At 41.9% G+C, this 25,155-nt stretch overlaps 2 protein-coding genes across 3 annotated transcripts in view; both read left to right on the top strand.

The window, feature by feature from the left end:
• LOC119858063 (glutamate carboxypeptidase 2) overlaps nt 1-18,119 on the top strand; it is a 53,088-nt gene extending 34,969 nt beyond the window's left edge. For both annotated transcript variants that reach the window (XM_038407939.2, XM_043504134.1), the window contains exons 14-20: nt 6,736-6,827; nt 7,921-8,011; nt 8,581-8,845; nt 10,344-10,425; nt 12,194-12,286; nt 13,359-15,023; nt 15,120-18,119. In XM_038407939.2, the coding sequence (XP_038263867.1) occupies nt 6,736-6,827; nt 7,921-8,011; nt 8,581-8,845; nt 10,344-10,425; nt 12,194-12,286; nt 13,359-13,548 (813 nt within the window). In that variant the 3' untranslated portion in view covers nt 13,549-15,023; nt 15,120-18,119. The remainder of the gene's footprint in view (nt 1-6,735; nt 6,828-7,920; nt 8,012-8,580; nt 8,846-10,343; nt 10,426-12,193; nt 12,287-13,358; nt 15,024-15,119) is intronic.
• Nucleotides 18,120-20,046: 1,927 nt separating this feature from the next.
• Nucleotides 20,047-25,155, top strand: part of LOC119857879 (N-acetylated-alpha-linked acidic dipeptidase 2-like) — a 48,528-nt gene continuing 43,419 nt past the window's right edge. The window contains exons 1-2 of the mRNA XM_038407391.2: nt 20,047-20,277; nt 22,747-22,858. Of these exons, the coding sequence (XP_038263319.2) occupies nt 20,091-20,277; nt 22,747-22,858 (299 nt within the window). The 5' untranslated portion in view covers nt 20,047-20,090. The remainder of the gene's footprint in view (nt 20,278-22,746; nt 22,859-25,155) is intronic.

Below are 25,155 nucleotides of genomic sequence, written 5' to 3' on the forward strand. Positions count from 1 at the left end.
TGTCATCTGCTACCATTGAGAACAGTCTAGAGCCATCCTCTTGAAACCCCCTTTCAGGTAGTTGAAAGCAGCTATCAAATCCCCCCTCATTCTTCTCTTCTGCAGACTAAACAATCCCAGCTCCCTCAGCCTCTCCTCATAAGTCATGTGCTCTAGACCCCTAATCATTTTTGTTGCCCTTCGTTGTACTCTTTCCAATTTATCCACATCCTTCCTGTAGTGTGGGGCCCAAAACTGGACACAGTACTCCAGATGAGGCCTCACCAGTGTCGAATAGAGGGGAACGATCACGTCCCTCGATCTGCTCGCTATGCCCCTACTTATACATCCCAAAATGCCATTGGCCTTCTTGGCAACAAGGGCACACTGCTGACTCATATCCAGCTTCTCGTCCACTGTCACCCCTAGGTCCTTTTCCGCAGAACTGCTGCCGAGCCATTCGGTCCCTAGTCTGTAGCGGTGCATTGGGTTCTTCCATCCTAAGTGCAGGACCCTGCACTTATCCTTATTGAACCTCATTAGATTTCTTTCGGCCCAATCCTCCAATTTGTCTAGGTCCTTCTGTATCCTATCCCTCCCCTCCAGCGTATCTACCACTCCTCCCAGTTTAGTATCATCCGCAAATTTGCTGAGAGTGCAATCCACACCATCCTCCAGATCATTTATGAAGATATTGAACAAAACGGGCCCCAGGACCGACCCCTGGGGCACTCCACTTGACACCGGCTGCCAACTAGACATGGAGCCATTGATCACTACCCGTTGAGCCCGACAATCTAGCCAGCTTTCTACCCACCTTATAGTGCATTCATCCAGCCCATACTTCCTTAACTTGCTGACAAGAATGCTGTGGGAGACCGTGTCAAAAGCTTTGCTAAAGTCAAGAAACAATACATCCACTGCTTTCCCTTCATCCACAGAACCAGTAATCTCATCATAAAAGGCGATTAGATTAGTCAGGCATGACCTTCCCTTGGTGAATCCATGCTGACTGTTCCTGATCACTTTCCTCTCCTCTAAGTGCTTCAGGATTGATTCTTTGAGGACCTGCTCCATGATTTTTCCAGGGACTGAGGTGAGGCTGACCGGCCTGTAGTTCCCAGGATCCTCCTTCTTCCCTTTTTTAAAGATGGGCACTACATTAGCCTTTTTCCAGTCATCCGGGACTTCCCCCGTTCGCCACGAGTTTTCAAAGATAATGGCCAAGGGCTCTGCAATCACAGCCGCCAATTCCTTCAGCACTCTCGGATGCAATTCGTCCGGCCTCATGGACTTGTGCACGTCCAGCTTTTCTAAATAGTCCCTAACCACCTCTATCTCTACAGAGGGCTGGCCATCTCTTCCCCATTTTGTGTTGCCCAGCACAGCAGTCTGGGAGCTGACCTTGTTAGTGAAAACAGAGGCAAAAAAAGCATTGAGTACATTAGCTTTTTCCACATCCTCTGTCACTAGCTTGCCTCCCTCATTCAGTAAGGGGCCCACACTTTCCTTGGCTTTCTTCTTGTTGCCAACATACCTGAAGAAACCCTTCTTGTTACTCTTGACATCTCTTGCTAGCTGCAGCTCCAGGTGCGATTTGGCCCTCCTGATATCTTTCCTACATGCCCGAGCAATATTTTTATACTCTTCCCTGGTCATATGTCCAACCTTCCACTTCTTGTAAGCTTCTTTTTTATGTTTAAGATCCTTTGGGTGCTTCAGGATTGATTCTTTGAGGACCTGCTCCATGATTTTTCCTTTGGGTTCTTAAAACCTTTGGGTTCAGCTAGCCTCACCCCACTAGACCTACAGCCAAGGCTTGCCTGGAGGGGGAGTAAAGAAGGGAGCCTAGCTCAACTGGAGGCTGACTGGCTAGGAGCAGGAGCGTTCTGTCTGCCTGCCTGGCTGCCCAAAGGGATGGATTAGTGACCTGCCAGCCAGCGCAGCCACTTGCGCCAAGTAAGAGCTCCCCTGCCAAGAAGAGGCTGCAAATAAACTCCAGCACTTGGGGCAACTGGACTAGCGGGGCCACGCCCCAAATTGAAGAGACTTGTATGAAGTAGCCCGGCTCTTGACTCCCCACTGGGAGGGAGACCCCATCTCCCCTGTTTAGGGATTGATCTGCACAGGGTCCTGGACTGGGACCTGGATCCCCCTACCCCACAGCCTTACAGACCAAAAGGCCAGCAATCTAGCCACTAGGCCACCTGGAAGACACTATCACAATATGATTCAAGTCCCACAGTTTACTGACTGAATGCAGCTTGAGTATGACTGGTGAGGAATTGGGTGTGTACTATAATTGGGTGGTCATTTGTTGAAAGTGAAAGGGAGTTTGTTGAGGAGATGCATGAGTTTGACTGTTACAATGTTTGGCAGGTAAAGCCTTTGAACAGAGCTTGGTGTGGATGTTAGACTTGGTTGAACTGGGGATTTCCTTGATTTTTAATGACTGTATTAAACAAAAATGCACTTGTGGAACCTTTATTCCAAGTTGACAATATTTTGTGTGAAATGTTATTAGAAGAGTTTCAATCTGTAGATCATGATTTATCTAGTTACAAGAATGATTTACAGCAGTAACAGCTAATGTGAACAGGTTTTCCCTTCTGCGAAGTAATTCTGCTTAACTTCAAATTTCAGTGGCATGCTACAGTATAATGACATTTCAGTTTCTAATGAGTAAATAAAGGTTTTATATATACCTTTGATCAATATATATATTAAATATTCCCCTCTTCCCCGAAAATAGCCATGCCAGATAAGTTGCAGCAATTATTTTACAGCCATGCCTGCTGTGAAATCTGACTATTCTGGTACTTTTTCCTAAGCACTAAGACTTTTCAAGGCAGTCATAGCATGCCAGCCTGCTGCATTAAACACGTGTGTGACAGATATGGCCAACATTAAAGCCGAATATCGAAAACAAGGCTTATGAGGTTGAAAAAATTGGGTTTGTTTTGTCTGGAGAAGAGAAGACTGAGAGGGAACATGATAACAGTTTTCAAATACATAAAAGATTGTTACGAGGAGGAGGTGGAAAATTGTTTTCATTAACCTCTGAGGATAGGACAAGAAGCAATGGGCTTAAATTGGCACTAGGGGGGTTTAGGGTGGACAGTCAAAAAAAAAAAAAAAGGCTAACTGTCACGGTAGTTAAGTACTGGAACAAATTGCCTAGGGAGGCTATGGCATCTCCATCATTGGAGGTTTTGAAGACAGTTTAAACAAACACCTGTCAGGAATGCTATAGTTATTATGTGGTCCTGTCTTGAGTGCAAGGGGCTGGACTAGATGACCTATTGAGGTCCCTTCCAGTCCTACACTTCTATAATTCTAACATGTCCAATTTTAATTTCACCTAGCATATATTCATAGGGCCAGATTGTGATCTTCTTATTCTGTCCCAGATTGAGGTCTCAGTAGAGGAAGTTTTAGAACAAATTGATAAATTAAACAGTAATAATTCATCAGGACCAAATGGTATTCTCCCAAGAGTTCTGAAGAAATTTAAATACAAAATTGCAGAACTACTAACTAGTAACCTATCATTTAACCTATCATTTAAATTAGCCTCTGTACTGAAGACAGTTACCTAATGTAATGCCAATTTTTTAAAAAGTCTCCAAAGGCAATCCTGGCAATTACAGGCTGGTAAGCCTAACTTCAGTACCAGGAAAATTGGATGAAACTATAATAAAGAACAGAATTATCAGACACATAGATAAACAGAATATGTTGGGGAAAATTCAGCATGGCTTTTTAGAGAAATCATGCCTCACCAATCTATTAGAATTTTGTGAGTGTGTCAACAAACATGTTGACAAGGGTGATCCAGTGGATATAGTTTATTTGAACTTTCAGAAAGTCTTTGATAAGGTTGCTCACCAAAGGCTCTTAAGAAAATTCAGCAGTCATGGGATAAAAGGGAAGGTCTTCTCATCGATCAGTAACTGGTTAAAAGATAGGAAACAAAGGGGGTAGGAGTAAATTGTCAATTTTCACAATGGAAAGACATAAATAATGTCCCTCCCCAAAAGAGCTGTACAGGAACCAGTGCTGTACAACATATTCATAAATGATCTGGAAAAGGGGGTGAACAGTGAATGGGCAAAGTTTGCAGATGATACAGAATACTCAAGATAGTTAAGTCCAAAGCTGACTGCAAAGAGTTATAAAGAGATCTCACTAAATTGGGTGAAGGAGCAACAAAATGGCAGATAAAATCCAATGTTGATAAGTGCAAAGTAATGCACATGGGAAAAAATAATCCCAACTATACGTATTCAGTATGGGGTCTAAATTAACTATTACCCCTCAAGAAAGAGATCTAGGACATTGTGGATACTTTTCTGAAAACATCTCTCTTTGTGCAGCAGAAGTCAAAAAGGTTAACAGAGTGTTAGGAACCATTAGGAAAGGAATAGATAATAAAACAGAAACTATCATAATGCCACTTATTAGTCCATGGTATGCCCACACCTTGAATACTATGTACAGTTCTGTTTCCGCACCTCAAAAAAGATATAGTAGAATTGGAAAAGATATAGAAAAGACAACAGAAATTATCAAGGGTATGGAATAACTTCCGTACAAGGAGAGATTAAAAGAGACTGGCACTATTATACTTGGAAAAGAGGCAGCTAAGGGGGGATATGATAGAGGTCTATAAAATCATGAATAGTGTGGAGAAAGCAAATAGGGAAGTATTAGGGATAAAGGAATTTATCCCTTCACATAACACAAGAAGCAGGGGTCACCCAATGAAATTAATAGACAGGAGGTTTAAAACAAACAAAAGGAAGTATTTCTTCATACAAGAGTCATCTTGTAGAATTCATTGCCTGGGGATATTGTGAAGGCCAAAAGTATAACTGGGTTCAAAAAAGAATTAGGTAAGTTCATGGAGGATGGGTCCATTAAAGGCTAGTAGCCAAGATGGTCAGGGATGCAACCCCATGCATTCCCATGCTCCAGGTGTCCCTAAACCTCTTACTTGCAGAAGCTGGGACTGGACAACGGGATGGATCACTCAAAAATTGCCCTGTTCTGTTCATTCCCTCTGAAGCATCTGGCACTGGCTGCTGTCAGAAAGCAGGATACTAGGCTAGAGGGATCCTTGGTCTGACCCAGTATGGTTGCTCTTATGTTTATGTTCTTACATATACTTATTTAGATTTGTACAAAAATAAGAACAGTGACTTTATTCCCTAAGTAGTCCCAATGACTTGTGCTGTAAGGTGCTACTCATCACAAGTAAGGATATTATAGTCTGGTCCACATTGATTTTTTAATCTGGTATTTTCTATTCATCTGTAACTCAAGATGTCCATTTAGGAATACTTGGTTGGACTTCTACATGTAGAATGTCCATCTGCCCTTTTAGACCAAGAATCTCTCATTTAATATGCCACATCTTGGCAGGTAGCGCAAGGGGAAAATCAGCTTGTGACCAGCTTGCTCCTGGTTTCGCAACAACCTACGGCTATGTCTCCAGTTGAATACAAAGATAAAGGGTTTTATTTGGCTGTCATTCCCCTCATGAAGGACATCCCCTGCAGCAGTCTTACTCAGCAAGTCAATTGGTAGTAAATCAAAATAATAGTCCCCCATCAGAGGTACCTGCCCTCATGCTGGCACAGTCTCTGGTCAGTCCCTGGCCCCAGGCACAGTCTCTGGTCAGTCCCTGGCTCCAGCCAGGCCTCTCTCACAGAGTGGGATCAGGAAGTCTGCTCTCCCTCCCATCCAGTTCCCACACATAGGTTGGGTTTTCTCCTTTGAGCCTCTCCTTCCAAGGTGCAGGGCTGACTGAGCCCACAGCAGTTCATTAACCCTTTCCAGGCCAGTGTGGGGTTTGTCTATGTCATCACACAAATCAACATAGTCATTGCTGACAACTGAAAGCCAGTGGCCCAGATTTTCAAAAGAGCCTGCTTACACTGGGTGCCACAGTTTTCGGGTGCCCAACTTGAGATAGTTCTGGTCTAAATTTCATTGATGTGGATCACCCACAGCTTCCACTAAAGCCAGTGGAAACTGTATGTGTTCAGCACCTCTACCAGTCAGACCAAAGGCATCTCAGACTGAGCACCCAGAACACTTTTGAAACTGTTGGCCCAAGTACCTAACAATGAACCTGATTCCACAGCCCATACTCAAACTGAGTACCACTAGCAAAGTACACGAGGTTAGGCCTAATGATACCACAACTTATTGGTTGCTAACGTCTGAGCAATACTAGACTTACACCACCCCTATTCTGGGCCAAGACATGACAAAATGCTTTCACAGCATTACTTCATGAAGAATCTTGATCTTGACCTAAAGAGGTAAATGCAAATACCTTTTCTGTGCTGGGTTATTATTGTTGAGTAATTCCTTAAACAAAGAAATAAAAATATAGCAATCTTTGAGGGAAAAAAAATACCTATAGCTGTTGAAACTGCCGAGTAAATCAGAGGACACCCTAAAAATAGAGGCATGACATCAGCTTAATTATTATTAATATTTATGTGTGTCTATAGCACTTTTCATCTGAGCACCACAAACCACTGCCCAAACAATAATTGAGACTCATTGCACTGTTGTGAGATAGGTAACTATTATTACACCTTTTTTTGCTCATGGTACCTGAGTCAGTGGCTTAGTCATTGTTCTAACTAGTCGACTTTATGTCATATCTGGTTGTGAATTTGTTGCTCAATAACACTTAAACTTGTATCTCTCTGTCTTTTTTTTTAACATGTATTTTTCTAGATACCAAGCCCAGATGAGGGGTTTAAAGGCAAATCACTTTATGATAGCTGGTATGAAAAAAACCCATCAAGAGAATATAAAGATGTCCCCAGGTAAGTGACAAAGGATATGTGCAGAAGTTAGTGTAGGTTGCAAAATAGGTTTTCTTTGTATTTTTAGCCACATGGAAAGCTGAACTCTTAAAAGAAATAGTAGGACAGATCCTCAGAACTAGTGTAATTGTCAAAGATCCATGGACTTGCAATAATTTACACCAGCTGTGGATCTATCCCCATACTCAGAATTGGAGGAATTACATATGACAGAGTAAATTGTCAGTATAGCAGGGCTTTAGCCACACGACTCCTCATAAGTTCCAGGATGCATCTAACCCCTAGAAAACCACAGCTAAAATGGGTTTATCTGCTTCCAAAACATTTGTGGGTATGGTGTCAATTACAACATAGTCCATCTGGGGTTGAAGTCAGAGCTAAGTGTAATTGTTCTATTTAGAAGTAGGAAGCAGTGTTTTATTGTAGGGATAGAAATCTTTTCTCAAATGGAAAAAACAGAAGTTAGAGGGAGGTGGATTGGGCCAATACAGCATCATCCCCTAACCTTTACTGCCAACCACATGGAAAGCCTTAGATTCTGTATCCTAAAGAAGACACTTTGTCTGGGTGAGAAAGGGTCAGGGCTGCTTTTTGTAGCAATATCCCCTTTCAGATCTACAGGGATTGCCCCTCATAACATATAATGTTGATCCTGTTCAGTCATGACTAAGAGGTGCTGGGTGATGGGTCTATTCCCCTAGACCTGTCAGATGAGAAGCAGGGATTGACCAGGGTTCAGTAGAGACTCCATGTCAGAGAGGCTCCTAAGTGAGTGAGAATAAGGAAGTGGATTTGGAGCCAAATTCTTCCCTGCACTAACTCCACTGAGTTCCATGTGATGAGTCTGGCCCACTGTGAACAGCAGAGTTACTAGGAGATGCACATGGTGTGTGATAGACGACTCAGGAATGACAGAGATTATGTTAAGGAGATGTTTGGAGGAAGAGTTGGTGGGAATGCCCTGGAATGGGGTGAAAGGTGTGAAATAGGCGAGAGACAGGAGTGGGGAGTTTATTAATACGGTGCTTTGAAACATACTAAAAATTGTACTTAGATACTTTACTCAAGATTTGTTCCCTTTTCTTGTCAAAAGAATAAATAAGCTGGGTTCTGGCAATGACTTTGAAGTCTTTTTTCAGCGGCTTGGTATTGCTTCAGGCAGAGCACGTTACAGCAAAAACTGGGTAAGTCTGTCATCACACCATCTCATCACTGTCCCTCATAACCCACTGAATACCATCAGCTGGGATTCAACAATTATAAGCTCTTTGGGTCTGGGACTGCCTTTTTGTTCTCTGTTTGTACAGAGCCTAACACAATGGGATTCTGCTCCAGGACTGGGGCGCCTGGCTGTTACTGCAATAATTCATACATAGTGATAATAATAACTGAACTTGGCATGAACCACCTGAAACATAAAGGCATTTAGTTCAAAGTAAATGACAGGGTAATGACACAGAATTGTTTATGGCCAGTTGCTCTAAGAAAGCTTTGAATGCTGAAGTGATTTTTTTTTAAATCATGACTGCTTTGATTCTCTCTGTGTCTACATTGAGAGACATGCGCAATTACAATAAGATAACAAGTCACAGTCTATTAAGCAAGGTCTTCCCCTATGAAGAGGAGTATTGAAAATATGAACAAAGAGGATTGCTGTGACCAGGCACACAAGAGGGAATGTTTTGCAGCATAGTCAAGCTGTCCAAACCGGCATTATAAATAACACATTTTTTCATTCTTTTTTTTTTCTCAGAGAGTGGAAAAATACAGTAGCTATCCAGTTTACCACAGTGTCTATGAGACCTATGAGATCGTGGAGAGATTTTATGATCCGACTTTTAAGAATCACTTGACAGTGGCACAGGTACGAGGAGGGCTGGTATTTGAACTGGCAGACTCCGTGGTCCTTCCCTTTGACTGCAGAGATTACGCAGAGGCTTTAAGGAACTATGCTCAGGTCATCTATAATTTGTCAAAGAATCATCAAATGGAACTGATGACGTACAGTGTGTCGTTTGGTATGTACCGCCCTCCACCAGACCCTTCCTCTTATTAGTATTCATTATCTGTATTGTGATAGCATGTAGGATCCCCAGTCATGAACCAAGGCCCCATTGTGCTAGATGCTACACAAACAAAACAAAACTAGTACCTGCCCCCAAGAAGATTACAATCTAACTAAAATAATGATTTTATTTTGATTTTTTTAAAAAGCAACTACGTGCCTAATTGCACTAGACCCTTTTGAATATCAGTTAAAATAAACCTCTAATAATACAAAAGGCTCAGCCCCCATTGCAAAATGCAACCATACAATCAGAGCAAATGAATAAACAAACCCCCATTCTCTCCAGGTCATACCCATAGCCAGACATCCAGAGAAATAAATGGGCTTTGCACTGTGGCCCTGAAGGTCAACAATTGTACGCTAATCTCAACAAATCAGGGGGAATGAATTACAAAGTTGAGTTGCCAACCCTTGTGATTTTTATCATGGGTCTCATTATATTTGGTGTTTTTCTCAAAACTCCATTTGCTGTCGTCACATGAAATCTCAACTTTCATTTGAAACAAAAAGTAATGGTTGCTGAGAAATCTTGAAAAAGCTACTCCTAAAAGCTCGAACACCAGAAAACAAAATGATTACAAAATTGATTGCTCAAAAAAACCCCAACCCTCATGATTGGTTTTAAAATCTCATGATTGTGGGGGCTGACTCAAGATTTTTGAACTCTTGGGGTTGGAAATACTGAGGGTCCCTCACAAGAAAAAAACCCCACTGCCAGCAGTCGTCTCCTACTTAAACTAAGCACCATGCCCAAGGAATCTTAAATCCTGCCCTGCATTGCCCTTTGTCTATCTTCAGTGGAGCCATGATTTCACCCTGCACACTCATAGACTGGCATTGCTGTGGGATGGAAAAGGAGTCACCACCTGGGCAGGCTGTTTCTATACCCCAATGCCCCTCCTGGTTGCAATGTTTGGAGATACAAATATACACTACCCAAGCCGTAATGCAGCCCATAAAGCCAAATTAGTGCAGGTAATAGGAGCGACTGCAGTGCTTTGCACCAATTAAACTCTTGCTGATAAAATGCAAGGAATACATCTGTAGTGCCAAAATGACTCACCTGTACAAGAAGGGAAATACGCTATACTGGCATAAGGCACCTTTATAACTGTGTCCACACTTGGACTGGTTTTGATATAGTTATACTGGTACAAAATCTGTGTGTAGACTAGGCCTTATTTATTTTGGTAAATAATTCTTCAGATAACCCAACACTTAAACAAAACCATACTAACCATCTCCCATATCTTCATGCGAGCTCTGTCAGCTCTGCGGGCATGTGCAATCATGTGATAGTGAGGGCATTTTTGCTGTTTGAGTGTTTGAACTGTACACACACACTTCATTTTGCCCTTTGTGCTATGAGAATTAACATGATCATGTTGTTTCATGGCCAAAAGCTAAACAGAACTCAAGGTTAAGTTCTTCCTTCCCCATCTCTGCAGACTCTCTCTTTTCTGCTGCAAAGAATTTTACAGAAGCTGCCATTGACTTTCACAGGAGACTGCAGCAAATAGACATCAATAAGTAAGTTCTACAGGTTCCTTAGCCATCCAAACAAATAATTAAATTCGTCAAGTCTAATGGGGCAGCCTTCATTCATGCTGTGAGCACTTACATAAACTATCTCATTAACAAATGCCCACTAATGGGCATGAGGGTTGTACCAATTGTGTCTCTTTAAGGGTTATAATAATCGAGTCATCATTAAAGCACAAATGTTTATTCAGTCTTCTGTTATAGTGCCAGATTCTCATTTACACTAATGTCCCTTTCTGCCACTCATGGTCTCATTTTCTCACCCACAGCCAGAGTGGTGAAACGGGGCCTTACTGCAAATGAGAAGCAGACAGAATAGATAGTTGTTGGCCTTTTAATGGTGGCTGTTCTGAATTTAAATAAATTACAGCATTTGACTTATTTATACGAATTTGTGCAATGATCATCTCTTTAGTACCAGGACTGCTCACAGGGCTAAAGATGCAAGATACTAACTCTAAAAGGCTGCTGATTTCAACACAGCATGCTGATGTATGCCTGCTGAGAATCTAGTGCTAATATTAAAGCTGGGTGTAATTGGTCAGCTGTTTCTTTTACATCCCATTTGCACATAAAAATGTTGCTGCTTTCTTAGTTCTCTCCTTTCTTTCTTATTTTGATTTTTGCAGCACCTCTCCCTAACTCTAGGAACATGAATTTCTATTAGTTATCAGTTATAAGGCTTACACTTTAAGATTCAACCTTTGTAAATGGCTGGATTGTTTTTGTTTAGCTGGTTGGTTGGTTTTTATTTTTTTCTGAATCACTGAAATATATCAGTAGAAACAAATGAACTCTAACTAAACTTTGTTTCAGCATTTTTAAAAAAACGCTTGGTGTCTTTTTTTAAGATCAGAACACTAATTATTAACCTTAATCATTCCATATGGCAAATAGTTTTCTATGTGTTGTTGAATGTTGCAACACAATATCAAATGGGATACCTCAGTTCAAGACCAATTACATTAACAGAATTTTAGCTGAACTTAAGCAGTGACCAAATTCTGCTTTTGTTTATACTGGTGTGAATTTGGAACTGATGACGATGGAGTTACTCCACATTTACACTAATGTAGCTGAGATTTTGCTCTAGTGATTCCACTGTAAAGCTCAGCAGTATGTCAGGTTGTACACTGGTTTCCAGTCCCATTGGTAAATACATTATTTATTATTTGTTAAGCATCACTACAGTGCTTGGTGCTTCTCTGTTCCAAGAAATTTACATTTAAATAAGCACACAGAACAATTCAGGCAACACAATTCAAGGACCAGCCCAAAAAATATTCTAACATTGCAAAGTTCCTTTTTTAAAAAATGGAGAGGTTTTTTAATATATAAAAATACTTGCATTTTTACTGAAGTTGCTTGACTTTGACCGGCTTCATGGAAGAAATGAATATTAAAAAAGAATTGTATGGCAAGGGAGTGGTTGTCTTGAACATGACACTGGGAGAGAGTTTCAGGTATAAGGGGCAGCTTGGGAGAAAGTATTTAATTATCCATTCCTTCTTACAGCACATTCCTTAGCACTAAGAACAGCCTTACAGAACCTTCACATTATATGCCAGATCCTCAGGGTAGATTGATATAGGTCCGTTGACTTCTGTGATTGGCTTCACGGGTGTTACACTCATTAAATTCTACAAGCTGTGTTTAGATATGTATTGTAAATCTGAAGCTGTGAAAGTTTTAGTACAGGATGCACATGTTCAAAGTACTCTGAGGCTAAGACAGTCCTCTGTTGCTTTCTTTTCAGCCCAATCACTGTAAGATCGTTGAACGATCAGCTCATGTTTTTAGAAAGGGCTTTTATTGATCCTCTTGGTTTACCTGGCAGGCCATTCTACAGGTAGGAAAACATTATCTAAAACAAACTTTACTTGTTTTTTGCCTAATAACTCTAAGAAATGTCAACCATTAATGATTTACAGGTGTCTGCAGAGTGTGAACAAGAATGGAAAAGTATTATTTAGCATGGGAAAAGGGGGCATAACTAAGAATAATAGGGTAAGAAAAAGAAAGGGAAAAATTAGTCTGAATATTAGGATAAAATTCAGTGATATTGTATAAGGGCCTGATCCAAAGGCCACTAAAGTTAACAGGAGTATTTTCACTGATTTCAGTGGGCTTTGGATCAGGTTGTGAGCATTTGATCCTGTTCCCATTAAAGTCCAATCCAAAACCTCAAAGCAGTGTAGAATCAAGCCCTAACATTCTCCTAAAAAAAAGGGTGCCCTAACACATGGAACAGTTAACCTTAGACTGATCATAGTGGTACAAAATATAGTGAAAGACCATCACTGCAGTAGTAGGAAAATAGATTTGCTGGTCTCTAACATTTTAACCAAACCATTGAATCTTGTTTTGTGGGCAGACTAGTTGAACCTTCTATATCCTTCTCTCACTCCAGCATAATGCAGAACATTCACCTTTCCTGAAAAAAGCAGCCTAGCAAGAGAAAACAGACGTTAATATGGACAATCTGTGTACTTTTAACAACTCCTGAATAAATATCTATCAAGGCCAGTTTACTGATGCTTTAAGCATCAGCCTTCCTAACTCAAAGTACTCTTCAGGGCCAGAAACTGTGGTTGGTTGTTTTTTTCCTTTAATCAAAAACATTGGGAAAGAAAACTACATTTATAATCCATGTCGCCACTCCTCCAGGACACTGGCATTCACGTGGACTAATTTAGCATGTTCATAGGTCTGCTTAGAAGATATCTGGGGGAGAAATGGGAATTTTAGTTTTTTGCTTTATATATTATAGTGTCATTGCTAAAAGAACCCTACTTATTTGCATTCCTGATACTAAGGATTCGCTTTGACAGCTGATATATTCATTGGATGAGGATTTATTCAGAAAATAAACATTTGTTCTATTGTCATAATATGCAGTATTTTTTTCTCTTTCCCCACAGACACATTATTTTTGCTCCGAGCAGCCACAACAAGTACGCTGGAGAGTCATTCCCAGGAATCTACGATGCCATGTTTGATATTGAAAACAAAGCAGATCCGCGCAAAGCCTGGGAAGAAGTAAAGAGGCAGATCTCCATTGCAGCCTTCACTGTGCAGGCTGCAGCAGGGACGCTGAGGGACCTTGCGTAAACATATCAGCAACATACTCAGAAGTGAAAGACTGGAGTTGACAGCTGTGGAGCCCTCAAAAATAGAGCATTTACAGACATGAGGAGGATTATTTAAAAACCTTGTTCTTTGCAAACAGTCCAGTCCGGTCAGTCTCTCTCCCTCACTTCCATTACATTTAACAACATTAAGGTATGATTCCTCTGAAACTCTATTAGGAGAGAGTGGAGTTGAGATCATTGTTCAAGTGAGATACTAAATTAAAAGACGTTCATTTCAAATAGCCACCTCATGTTTAAAAACAACACCCCCCCACGCACACAAAAAAACCCTGATTTTCTTTCTACTTAACATGTTAAATTGCAGAAATCACAATTTTTGTAGTCTCACAGTTGTGCAATGTAATTAATCTAATATATTAGCCTGATTGTTTTGATGATTATCTTGTAGTACTTTTATCAGTAAAACAGAACAGTCACCCTTATTTCCAACACTTTCTAACATATTAGTTAACTTTCTAGTATTTTCTACAGGGTTGCATAAATATACTATAGGTGATGCCCCTACAACTCACCTATTGCACAAGGAGTCACACAAGGAGATGGGAATATCTCCTTAAAATGGTGTCACAGATGGCATGGGGGAAAGGTAGTGATCATGGAGAGTTCTGGGCTGAGAGTTCAGGTGACTCATCTATGTTACTTTTCTCTTAGCATCTTGAAGCCATTTAAAAACAACAAGAAACCTCCCGATCACTATTATAAAAAGGTGGATGGGAACATAAATGTCAGCCATGAAATGGCCTCGCACAAATAGGCTTTCCGTCTGAGGATGAAGATCTATTTATCTGTGCCAAAGGTATTCCTAACTAAATCTATTTGTTTGTCTGTTTTCAAGATATTTCTAATGCACAAGCAATTAGAAGCAAAGGAGATGCCGATGACTTTGAAAGAGCCAAACTATTACTGACTTCCTTAGATTCTCCTTTCGAGTTTTGCTGTAAGTACAGTACACCTGCCATCTGTAAAATTTGTAGAGAAAGAAAAAAGTGGGACAAAGTACAAATTTAAACATGTACGAATCTGGCATGCAGTTTATTCATATGATCAGCAGTGGCTGCTCTACTGAGCACACAAGCCAACTCAAATCAGAGAGAGAGAAAAGACTTTCAAAGTTAGGTCACCTCTCCAACCCCCTGCCTCTCGGATTTTTCCCGATGGTGTAGTTCCTTGTGCTTTGTCCTGCCAATTTTAAATGACCCAAGAAATGAGGCTTCCAGCAGTTTTCTTGGAAGATTCCTCCATGTTCTCGTAGTTCTCACTGTCATGAAGACATCCCCCACCCCCCCCCAAACTTTTTGTTGCACCATAAACTATTCCTCTCCTTCCTTCATGTTTGCATCCTTCAGCTACATGGTTATTATCCCTATAGCAGTGGTGGGCAACCTGCAGCCTGTCAGGGTAATCCACTGGCGGGTTGCAACACAGCTTGTTTACGTTGACCGTCAGCAGGTATGGCTGCCTGTAGCTCCCAGTGGCTGCGGTTTGCCATCCCCGGCTAATGGGAGCTGCGGGAAGCGGGGCGGGCCGCAGAGACGTGCTGGCCGCTGCCTCCCACAGCTCCCATTGGCCAGGAACAGTGAACCGCAGCCACTGGGAGCTACGGGTGGCCGTGCCTGCGGATGGTCAATGTAAACAAACTGTCTCACAGCCCGCCAGTGGATTACCCTGACGGGCCACAGGTTGCCCATTACTGCCCTATAGTCATCATTTGGCCCAGTTGTGCATATTTAGCTCTTACTCTTTCCTCATAAATCAGTCCCTGAGATACTGCAACTAAAAAAAAAATAATGGAAGTGGTCTGGCACATTACATCATCCAGTTTGTTTTCAGATTTTTCTACATCTGATTTTTATCTAAAGCTTAGATTTATTGAGCATTCTTTTTCTCTATTCTGGGTTTCCCTCCAGCTCTCTATAATGCTCTCAGCAGTGCTAGCACCAGAAAATGACACTTACTCCTTAATCAGTCTGATGTTCTTGAATAATATTTTTTTTAAAGTAAAAGGTCAAATTATGGCCAGTCCTGCAAAGTTTCCCAGGGAAATATGGGGGAGAGTATACAAAGAGCTGTCCCCCTTCTCTAAACTGCCTCTTGCTTGCATCACTGTACAAAGTCCAGACAACAACAGCACAGTCCTTGCTTTCCATAAGTGATAGCTCCAGACTAGTGTGAGCAGTGGCATTATTGGACACAAGGGCAGAGCCATGGCTCCTCTTCCCTTCACAGCCAGCTTGTGCTTAGCTGTCTTAATCATCCTTTGTTTGGAAGCTCCTTTACACATGCTGCTGTGGTGGTGATGCATGAGGCTTAGGAACAACCAGGAAAGTGGAGGAATTAGTGGTGAGTGCACTGAGTAACTTTTTACAGTGCGCCTCCTTTTCCAACACTACTGTCTAAATGGAAAGAATGAGGATAACATTTGACATTTATAAACCAAGAGAAAGTGTGGCAAGGCTTAATGTTTGACTTGTACCAGTTAATGGAGCCATCTAGTTAGGCTATGCTAGGGATGTAAATAATTAGCAAACACTTACCAAAACTTTTCTGTTAATATTTGTGAGTTTCTTTACATCAGCAGTAACATTTATGGTCCCTTGATTATAAAAACTGAAAGCCAAACAAGGAGATTTATTACCCAGGTGGGGAGCCTGCCTAAATGGATTTTCCTGGCAGTCTACTAAGGGATGCTTCCTGAAAATGGATCTGTGTGGACACAGGAATGCACCCACATTGATCCATTTGCAGAACATAGGCCCAAGGGTGAAATTCACTGTGGTACAGGGGTCCAGTGCAAGTCTTATGTACTAATTACCTTTCACTTAAATAAGCTAAAGGCCTTTTGTTGGGCTTCTGCACTGAGGAATTTCACTCTCAGACATTGTCAGGCTCTATTTACCAGAATAACAGTTTTGGTTGTCAAAGTGCAGAAATTCATCATCTCAGATTAACAAAGATGGGCAGCTGAGTTAAATCACGAATTAAACCAATTTCTTAATCATTAAAAGGGCTCCAAAACTCTGAATAGAAAAATTGCCTATGGCCAGGATCCACAAAGGAATTTACGTGTTATGATGCTGAGTATTGCACATTTGCTCTTCTCAAAATCCCCAAAGACAAACTCACCAAGCTTGTTAATCAAGGCATTGATTTGTACACCCACAGTTACCAGCAGATTATTTTTAATTGTAGTTAATGTTTTTAAAAGCACCTGCCAAAAGGCAGAAGATATAAAGCCAAATATAAATTTAACCAGTTATGAGGAAACTTCAACTAACATTGTTCAGTGCTTCCTTTGTTTTGAGCAATAGTATTAAAGAATGTGGTGGTGACGTAGAAAAACAACAGTGTTTACTGAATGGATTAATTTACAAAATATGATCAAGAGATGGGATGCTGTCAAGTGTTACCAAGAACTCCTGTCTCCCCAGAAGACTATCCATCTTGCATATGCACCATCTTAAAGCAGACAGGGAACACAACCATGTATGAAATCAATAAAATGACACAGGCCTCCAACATGCAGCTGAAGAGAAACTCTGTTTCTGAGAAGGGAGCAGCATATTTGTAGGGGAGAAAATACGAGAGGGAGAGAAATGAGGGGAAAGAATGAGAAAGAGACAGACTGAGAGAGAGGAGATGTGTGATAGGGAGGGACAGAACAAGGGAGGAGCACCTTCTCCCCAGTTTAGGAGCAGAGAAAGCTAGACCTATTCCCTTCCTTGGGAAAAAAATGTTGCAGCTCCAACTGTTCTGCTCCTGTCTGGTTAAAGAAATGATGGGTTTTCGGTGGCTGTTCTCCCTCCTCCCTTCCAGAGAAATAGTCAGAAGCATCTCCAGCCCCTCTCACCAACCTAAAATTTCTCTTTGTCCCTGGGAGAATGGGTTTTCCTGAGGCCTGTGTAGGTTGATTCTGTTGTTTTCCCATGAGGCAGATAAGTGGGATAATGACTTAATGCTGTTGTTTCAACACAAGGTTCCTCAGTGGCATTCATAAACAACTTGTGTGTGTGTGTGTGTATACATGAAGGTGTTCTAGAATGATCCACTGGGAAGAAGAAAGATACATGCTTGGTGTGTGACTCTCCTTACACAGACCTCCACCCCACCCTTTTATTCTAGACACGGGACAATATTTTAACATGTTACACTAATAAATGGCTAAAGTGCATGTGGCCTTCTAGTGGCTGGTCCACAGATAAGAGTCTACTATAGCTCTCAGCTAGAGGAATTAAGGCTGTAGCTGAAGTGGTAGAACTACTTTTACACTTGAAGGTCCTAGGTTTAGTCCCCACTGTTGACCCTAGTACTGGTTGTGACACTGAATGGATCCATACATAGCAAAAAAATCATATCATGCTTTCTAACTGGTGCTAGTCTGATTCTCATCCTCTCCCACTCCCCTGTTCATCATCACATGCAGTATTATGTCTAACTTCATCTGTTAATGCCTAAAAGCAGAAATCTGTCACTTTGCTGTCTGTTAAATGTCACACATGCACCTGTGGTGCTAAATAAACTCTAATAATATACCATGTGTCCCCAGTTATCGTTTCTGTAGGTGGAATTCCATCTGGCCTCTCAAATGAGCTATTGGAGTGAAAGGTTTCTCTGTTCTGAATTCTAGTGAGAGCTTTGCAAGCTGTCATCAAGTGGTTAAAAATAATAATAGTAATCACAAAACTGGACATGCTTCTCATTTGTCCAAGAAAACCAGGCACAATCTGACTAAGGTGCTAAAGCCATGGATGTGAGTGAGAGCAGAATCCGCAAGTGATATCATTGTATTGTTATCAGTGTCTGTTCTGAAAAGCCACTGCCAAGTCCCTGGGAAGTGATCTAAACATTAACCAGATCTTCCACCTGTTTTTGAATGGCTTCAGCTCAGCTGCCTGTGTTTGAGGAAGGAGTTTTACAAGGAGCACAGTCATTTCTTTTAAAAAGAAAAGGAGTACTTGTGGCACCTTAGAGACTAAATTTGTTAGTCTCTAAGGTGCCACAAGTACTCCTTTTCTTTTTGCGAATACAGACTAACACGGCTGCTACTCTGAAACCAGTCATTTCTTTTAGGTTTCAGAGTAGCAGCCGTGTTAGTCTGTATTCGCAAAAAGAAAAGGAGTACTTGTGGCACCTTAGAGACTAACAAATTTTATTAGAGCATAAGCTTTCGTGAGCTACAGCTCACTTCAGCTGTAGCTCACGAAAGCTTATGCTCTAATAAAATTTGTTAGTCTCTAAGGTGCCACAAGTACTCCTTTTCATTTCTTTTAGCGTTCCTTGCTGTGCTCATCCTTTCTGTGTGGTGGTAAAAGGAGAGCTGAAGTCATATCCAGAGGTCCCCAGGAAGCTTTCACACCTTCAACCTTAACCTATAACCTGATCTTATAATTGGATCCAGTGTGGACAGGTCTTTGTGCCTCTTGGCTTCAGTGAGGCTCTGCATGGAAGTAAGAGTCCACCTTCAGGATCAGGCTCCTAATAGGCTTTAAAAGGAAAATGTGCAATTGACTAGCAACTTGTCCACTTACCTTAGATAAGATGTCTGAATCCCTGGGCCTGTCTCACAGCATGTTGTATTTAGCACTACAAATCCCTGGGAAGAAGTTCCATGGGAGATTTGGCTAAGTAAGAACTGCAAGATTTGCCTGTGAGAGCCTTTGGAACCAATCACATAAGGTATACAAGGCTGCTGATTATGGGCAACCATTTTGCAACTTTTGGTTTCAGGGTCAGCTTAATTGGATGAGTTTTGTAAATATTCCCAGAGATGGTGGAACTCAGTTGTATTTAGAGTTGGTCCAGCTATTCATCAGGGAGCCTGTTATCAACCTGACAATAAATAACAATAAAGAATCAGCAACAGCCCTTTATACTTTTCCAGCCTTTTCTTCCCTTCCAAGGCATCAACCTAATCTCCTACTGTAGCCCATTCTACCATAACAAATGGCAAATGAATATAGAAAGAGTAACTTTTAAATAAAAGCAGGGGAGAGAATTGTCACAAATTGTCCTTCAGAACAACTGATCTCCATTGTGTTCCTCTGGGTACATTTTAAATATAGATATTTTCTTGCTACTATTTTCTGGTCTGTGGGTGTAAAGGAAAAGCACTTGTTTTATCTTAAAATGTCCTTACAGGGATAAAATTTGCCTCAAAGTCTTACAAGGGACCAGGGGCAGAGATTTAGGGGACCCAGGTTGCTGCTGCCACTGACACCAGGCTAACCTTGGGCATCATTGAAATCGCGCTGTGCCTCAGTTTCCCCACCTGTGAAATGGGGGTGAGTACGTCCCCGCTGGTGGGGAGCAGATTGAGGGGCTCGGACTAAAGGCGCAGCTAAGCCTCATGACAGAAACAGCCCCCAGCGCAAACACAAGATTTTCCTCCTAGTGCCTCCTTTGGTGCAGCAGCTGCCCTGCCGCTCGGCCGCGCTTGGCAAGCTCCGCTCCCTGCCAAAGGGGACGGGCCCGGCGGGCAGCGGCCCCCAGCGCGACACATCACACATGGGCTCGTGCTTCGCTCGCCCAGGGCGCCACGCGCGGGGAGCAGGGAGACGCGGCGGCGGCGGAGAGGGGCCCGGGCCCCGCGCTGTGCCGGGGGCCGGAGCCATGGGCGGGAGGCAGGGCGCGCTGCGCACGGGGCTGGGCTGCGCCCTGCTGCTGGCCCTCTTCCTGCTGGGCTTCCTGGGAGGTGAGTACGGAGCGCCCCGCGCACAGACCAGCTGGGACCCCGGAGCTCAGCCAGGGCTCGAACCGGGGATTTACAGACCGTTCACACACACACACACACACTGCCCCATCTCCTCCCCATAGACACACACACACACACACACACTGCCCCATCTCCTCCCCATAGACACACACACACACACACTGCCCCATCTCCTCCCCATAGACACACACACACACACACTGCCCCATCTCCTCCCCATAGACACACACACACACTGCCCCATCTCCTCCCCATAGACACACACACACACACACTCCCCTCCATCTCCTCCCCATACACACACACACACACACCATCTCCTCCCGCCCCCACACTCCCCTCCATCTCCTCCCCATACACACACACCCGCCCTCATCTCCTCCCCATACACACACACACACACACACACACACACACACACACACTTTCCCATCTCCTCCCGCCCCCACACTCCCCTCCATCTCCTCCCCATAGACACACACACACACACTCCCCTCCATCTCCTCCCCATACACACACACACACACACACCATCTCCTCCCGCCCCCACACTCCCCTCCATCTCCTCCCCATACACACACACCCGCCCTCATCTCCTCCCCATACACACACACACACACACACACACACACACTTTCCCATCTCCTCCCGCCCCCACACTCCCCTCCATCTCCTCCCCATAGACACACACACACTCCCCTCCATCTCCTCCCCATACACACACACACTGCCCCATCTCCTCCCGCCCCCACACTACAAACCTTTTGTAGTGATAATCAAGGTGGGCCATTTTTGAAGAACAGTGGGGGTGGGGGATACACATGGGGAAATAGTTTTACTTTGTATAATGACCCATCCACTCCCAGTCTCTATTCAAGCCTAAGTTAATTGTATCCAGTTTGCAAATTAATTCCAATTCAGCAGTCTCTCGTTAGAGTCTGTTTTTGAAGCTTTTTTGTTGAAGCTTTCGTGAGCTACAGCTCACTTCATCGGATGCATTCAGTGGAAAATACAGTAGGGAGATTTATATACACAGAGAACATGAAACAATGGGTATTACCATACACACTGAAACCTACCCTGTGTGTGTGTATGAAGGTTAAGAATAGCACCCAACCAGAGGGATTTTACTGCTTGTCAGAGACTTCCAAAATACTCAGCTTCCTTAGCGGGTTTCAAAAAAAGGCTGTGCTTTCCTTCCATTCCCAGCCACCTGCATGACTGGGGTGAGGGTTTATGTCTGTGTGTGTGTGTGTGTGTGTCCACGTTTATAGCTAAATTGGCGGAGTGAACTGGTAGCTTCTTAACAAGAAGTCTGATTATCTGATTCAAGAAAAACAGTTTGGAAATTACAGAGGGTTGTGCTTTTCCTCCTTGTTTTATTGTAAAAGGTGGGGATTCCATTTGCTTCCATTTGCTGCCATCATAGAGTTTAAGGGCAGAATAACTCTGAACCTTCAGGTTTTGAAATAAGGGACTGTCAATTGACAACTCACAGGTGGGTTGCTGCACTCCTATGGGATCCCCATTTACTCCAGTGGGTCTTTGCATGGGCACAGAGGTCTGACTGTACAGTCACCTCCAATATAAGGCCTAAAATGCTTAAAACTAATCAGGCTAAACATTAAAAGGATCTGATCAATCTCAAACAAACAAACCAACCCAACACCTCTGCCCTTTTTCAAAAGAAACTTTTTTACAGAACACACTTAAGACGACTGTTACTGAAAGATGCTAGCGAGAAAGAGTCTCTTTCAGTTTTCCATTGTGCACTTGATATCACTGTTGTGGATTGTCAGTTTCATTGAAGTCATTTTCCATGTTTATGTGGGTTTTCTGCTACAGAGGAGCAACACCACAAACATTTGCAAGGAATGACAGTATTTGACAATGCAGTATTTGAAAATACTTTTTAACTTTCCCCTTCCTCCCCTGAATACCTAATAACTATTATGGGGCTGGCAGGAGGTCATGGAATCCTAGGTTTTCATCCTGAAAATGCTCATGTACATGCTTCACGTTAAATACCTGAAGAGATTCATTCAGATAGGGGTCAGTCCCTCTCACTGTTCAGCAAAGGTTCACTGTGAATATGATGGATCCGATTCTCCTCTCATTGTGAACTGGTAGTTCTTCATTCAAGTTACAGGTCTAAAACTGCTGACAGAAGAATCTGGTTAAACGATATTCTATATTTATCAGGTGTGCTCATATAAATACAGGAGTGACCTGTCACTTCATCATGATCCAGTAACAATAAACATTTTACTTTGTAATTCCTTTTATATTTTAGGCCACAGTCCAGTCCTTAGGAATCTGCTAAAATGTAACCATGTGAATAGTTCCATTGACTTTAATGGGATTACTTATATTTAAAGTTAAGCATGTTCTCAAATACTTGAGCATTGTAGGGCTTGGTAAGTATCATATTTTAATGATATTTTTCAGGCTGGTTAATGAAACCTACTAAAAAAACAACTAGCTCAGCAGATGCCTATCAAAATGTGAGACAGAAACTTGTGGCTGAAATGAAAGCAGAAAACATCAAGCAGTTTCTTGGGTAAGCTTTATCCTTTTTGGTTTTCAAATAATTATATCAGCCACAAAGGCCATAAGTTGTAACATTAGCCCCATGGAAGAGCATTTGTTGACTGTGCTGTTATGATATCTTTTATGTTTTGGGATTACTTGGTTTGTGCACAATGTTGAGAAAAGAAATAAAACATATGCTCTCATTTTAATGTTTTTTTCCAGTAATACTTTTTAGAAATTATTGTACTCCAAAGTGTCCTTTCCCCCAAATAGACTGATAAAGCTTGAAAAGTAGAGGATGTGATATATATATAATATTTCTATTTACACAAGTTTTTTTTTGTAATATACTTGCTATATAAATGTAGATGTTAAAGGAATACATAGTGTTGCAAGGTTTCAGAGTAGCAGCCGTGTTAGTCTGTATTCGCAAAAAGAAAAGGAGTACTTGTGGCACCTTAGAGGCTCTGTTTTTTCCACCAAATGCATCCAATGAAGTGAGCTGTAGCTCACGAAAGCTTATGCTCTAATAAATTTGTTAGTCTCTAAGGTGCCACAAGTACTCCTTTTCTTATAGTGTTGCAAGACTGTGTAGACAAAACTTATCTACATCCAGACCATTGAAAAATCTATGGTTTGAACAATATGATTTTCTCATTGAAAAAATCATGCTGTTAGTTATGTTGCTTTTATTAAGGTTATCTATGCAGTTCTGTAAGTTCTCTGTTTTTTTATACAAAAGCCTTTCCATTATCTGAACTCCAGCTATTTTTACATTTTCCCCCTGCATCTTACATTATTTAAGTTCTAACATCAATAAAGAATTTTGCTTTAGTCTCAAACAGATACCTTAGAAAAGGAAAATGTTTTATGTGTTGCAGATGGACAGCTATTACATGATAAATAATATAGCTAGTGATTCATTAATCTCTGTATCTCAGCACCCAGTGGCCCAATTAGCTGGGATAAAGTAGAAAGCAATTTATCCTGTAGGAATATATTAACCATGAAGGGGAAAAAAGAATGCAGTTGAACTGCCTATACAAGTACTCTCTAGTGTACAGGAATTGGATAGTATCCCTTTAAATGATGTGTGAACCCTTTAGTGGCCTTCAGTGTCTTCCATGTTTCAGAAGCCAACCAGGACACAGCACCCTTGCTGGGGCATGTGTAACTAGGTCTTCCATGTTGTGCATAGTTAGTGAACTGGATTATTTGGACCCCACTGTGCTATATGGTTCCTTCATACTAAGTTTGTTGTATGAATAGGGTTACCATATTTGAACTTTCAAAAAAGAGGACACTCCACGGGGGGGGGGTAAGGGGGAATTTGCTCTCGCCCCCCCGGCCCCACCCAAACTCCACCCCTTCCCCGCCCCCATTCCAACCCCTTCCCCAAAGTCCCCGCCCCAACTCCGCCCCCTCCCTGCCCCATTGGACCTCTTCCCCAAATCCCTGCCCCGGCCCCACTTCCTCCCCTGAGTGCACCGCATTCCCCCCTCCCTCCCAGTCACATGAAACAACTGTTTCGCGGCGCAAGCGCTGGGAGCTAGGGGGGGAAAGCAGGCACCCTCTCGAGTGATCAACATTCACTTTCTTTCTTGAATGATCAACTCTTCTTTGGGAAAAAAACAATAATGGCAAAAACCCAGACATTTCTAGATATTTAAAAATTCCTCCTGGATGGCGATTTAAGAACCAAAAAGCTGGACATGTCTGGGAAAATACGAACATATGGTAACGCTATGTATGAAGACCAAAAGACATATAAGTAGCCTTTACTTCTGTCACGTATTTCACTGGAAATGAAAACAATGACTCTTGCACATGTTTACTTTTGGATAATGTAATCAAAAATATCCCCAAAAGCCAATATAAATCAACGTTGGTTAGTAAAATATGTTGATATTCAGCATTTGACAGTGTGAGGATGCCTGTAGGACACCAAACAACTCATGACTAATTTGATTTCTATTTTATTTTATTTGTTTTAAACTTAAAAGTGCTTTCACTTCTAACATGAATTAGAGACCAAAAAGTACATAGACCCTGTCTTGTTTTTTGTTGCTCACAGTAAATTAGAGAGTTGAGAGAGAGCAAGAGAGAGAGCATACAAAAGTATAGGAAACGTACACACTGAAAACAGTGTGAAATTTCTCAGTAATTATGCTGAAGTCTTTGGGCCACAGGGAATTATCCGTATCTAGTCTGCTTGTTTTCATGATGCCAGAACACCTTCTGTACACTTTAAAGCAGGAACTGCAGAAATTTTTACATTAATTCACTATCCAAAGACTATGTTAAAGGTGTTGTAAAAAAATATAA

This window comes from Dermochelys coriacea, chromosome 1 (assembly GCF_009764565.3).
Source record: "Dermochelys coriacea isolate rDerCor1 chromosome 1, rDerCor1.pri.v4, whole genome shotgun sequence".
Lineage (NCBI taxonomy): Eukaryota > Metazoa > Chordata > Testudines > Dermochelyidae > Dermochelys > Dermochelys coriacea.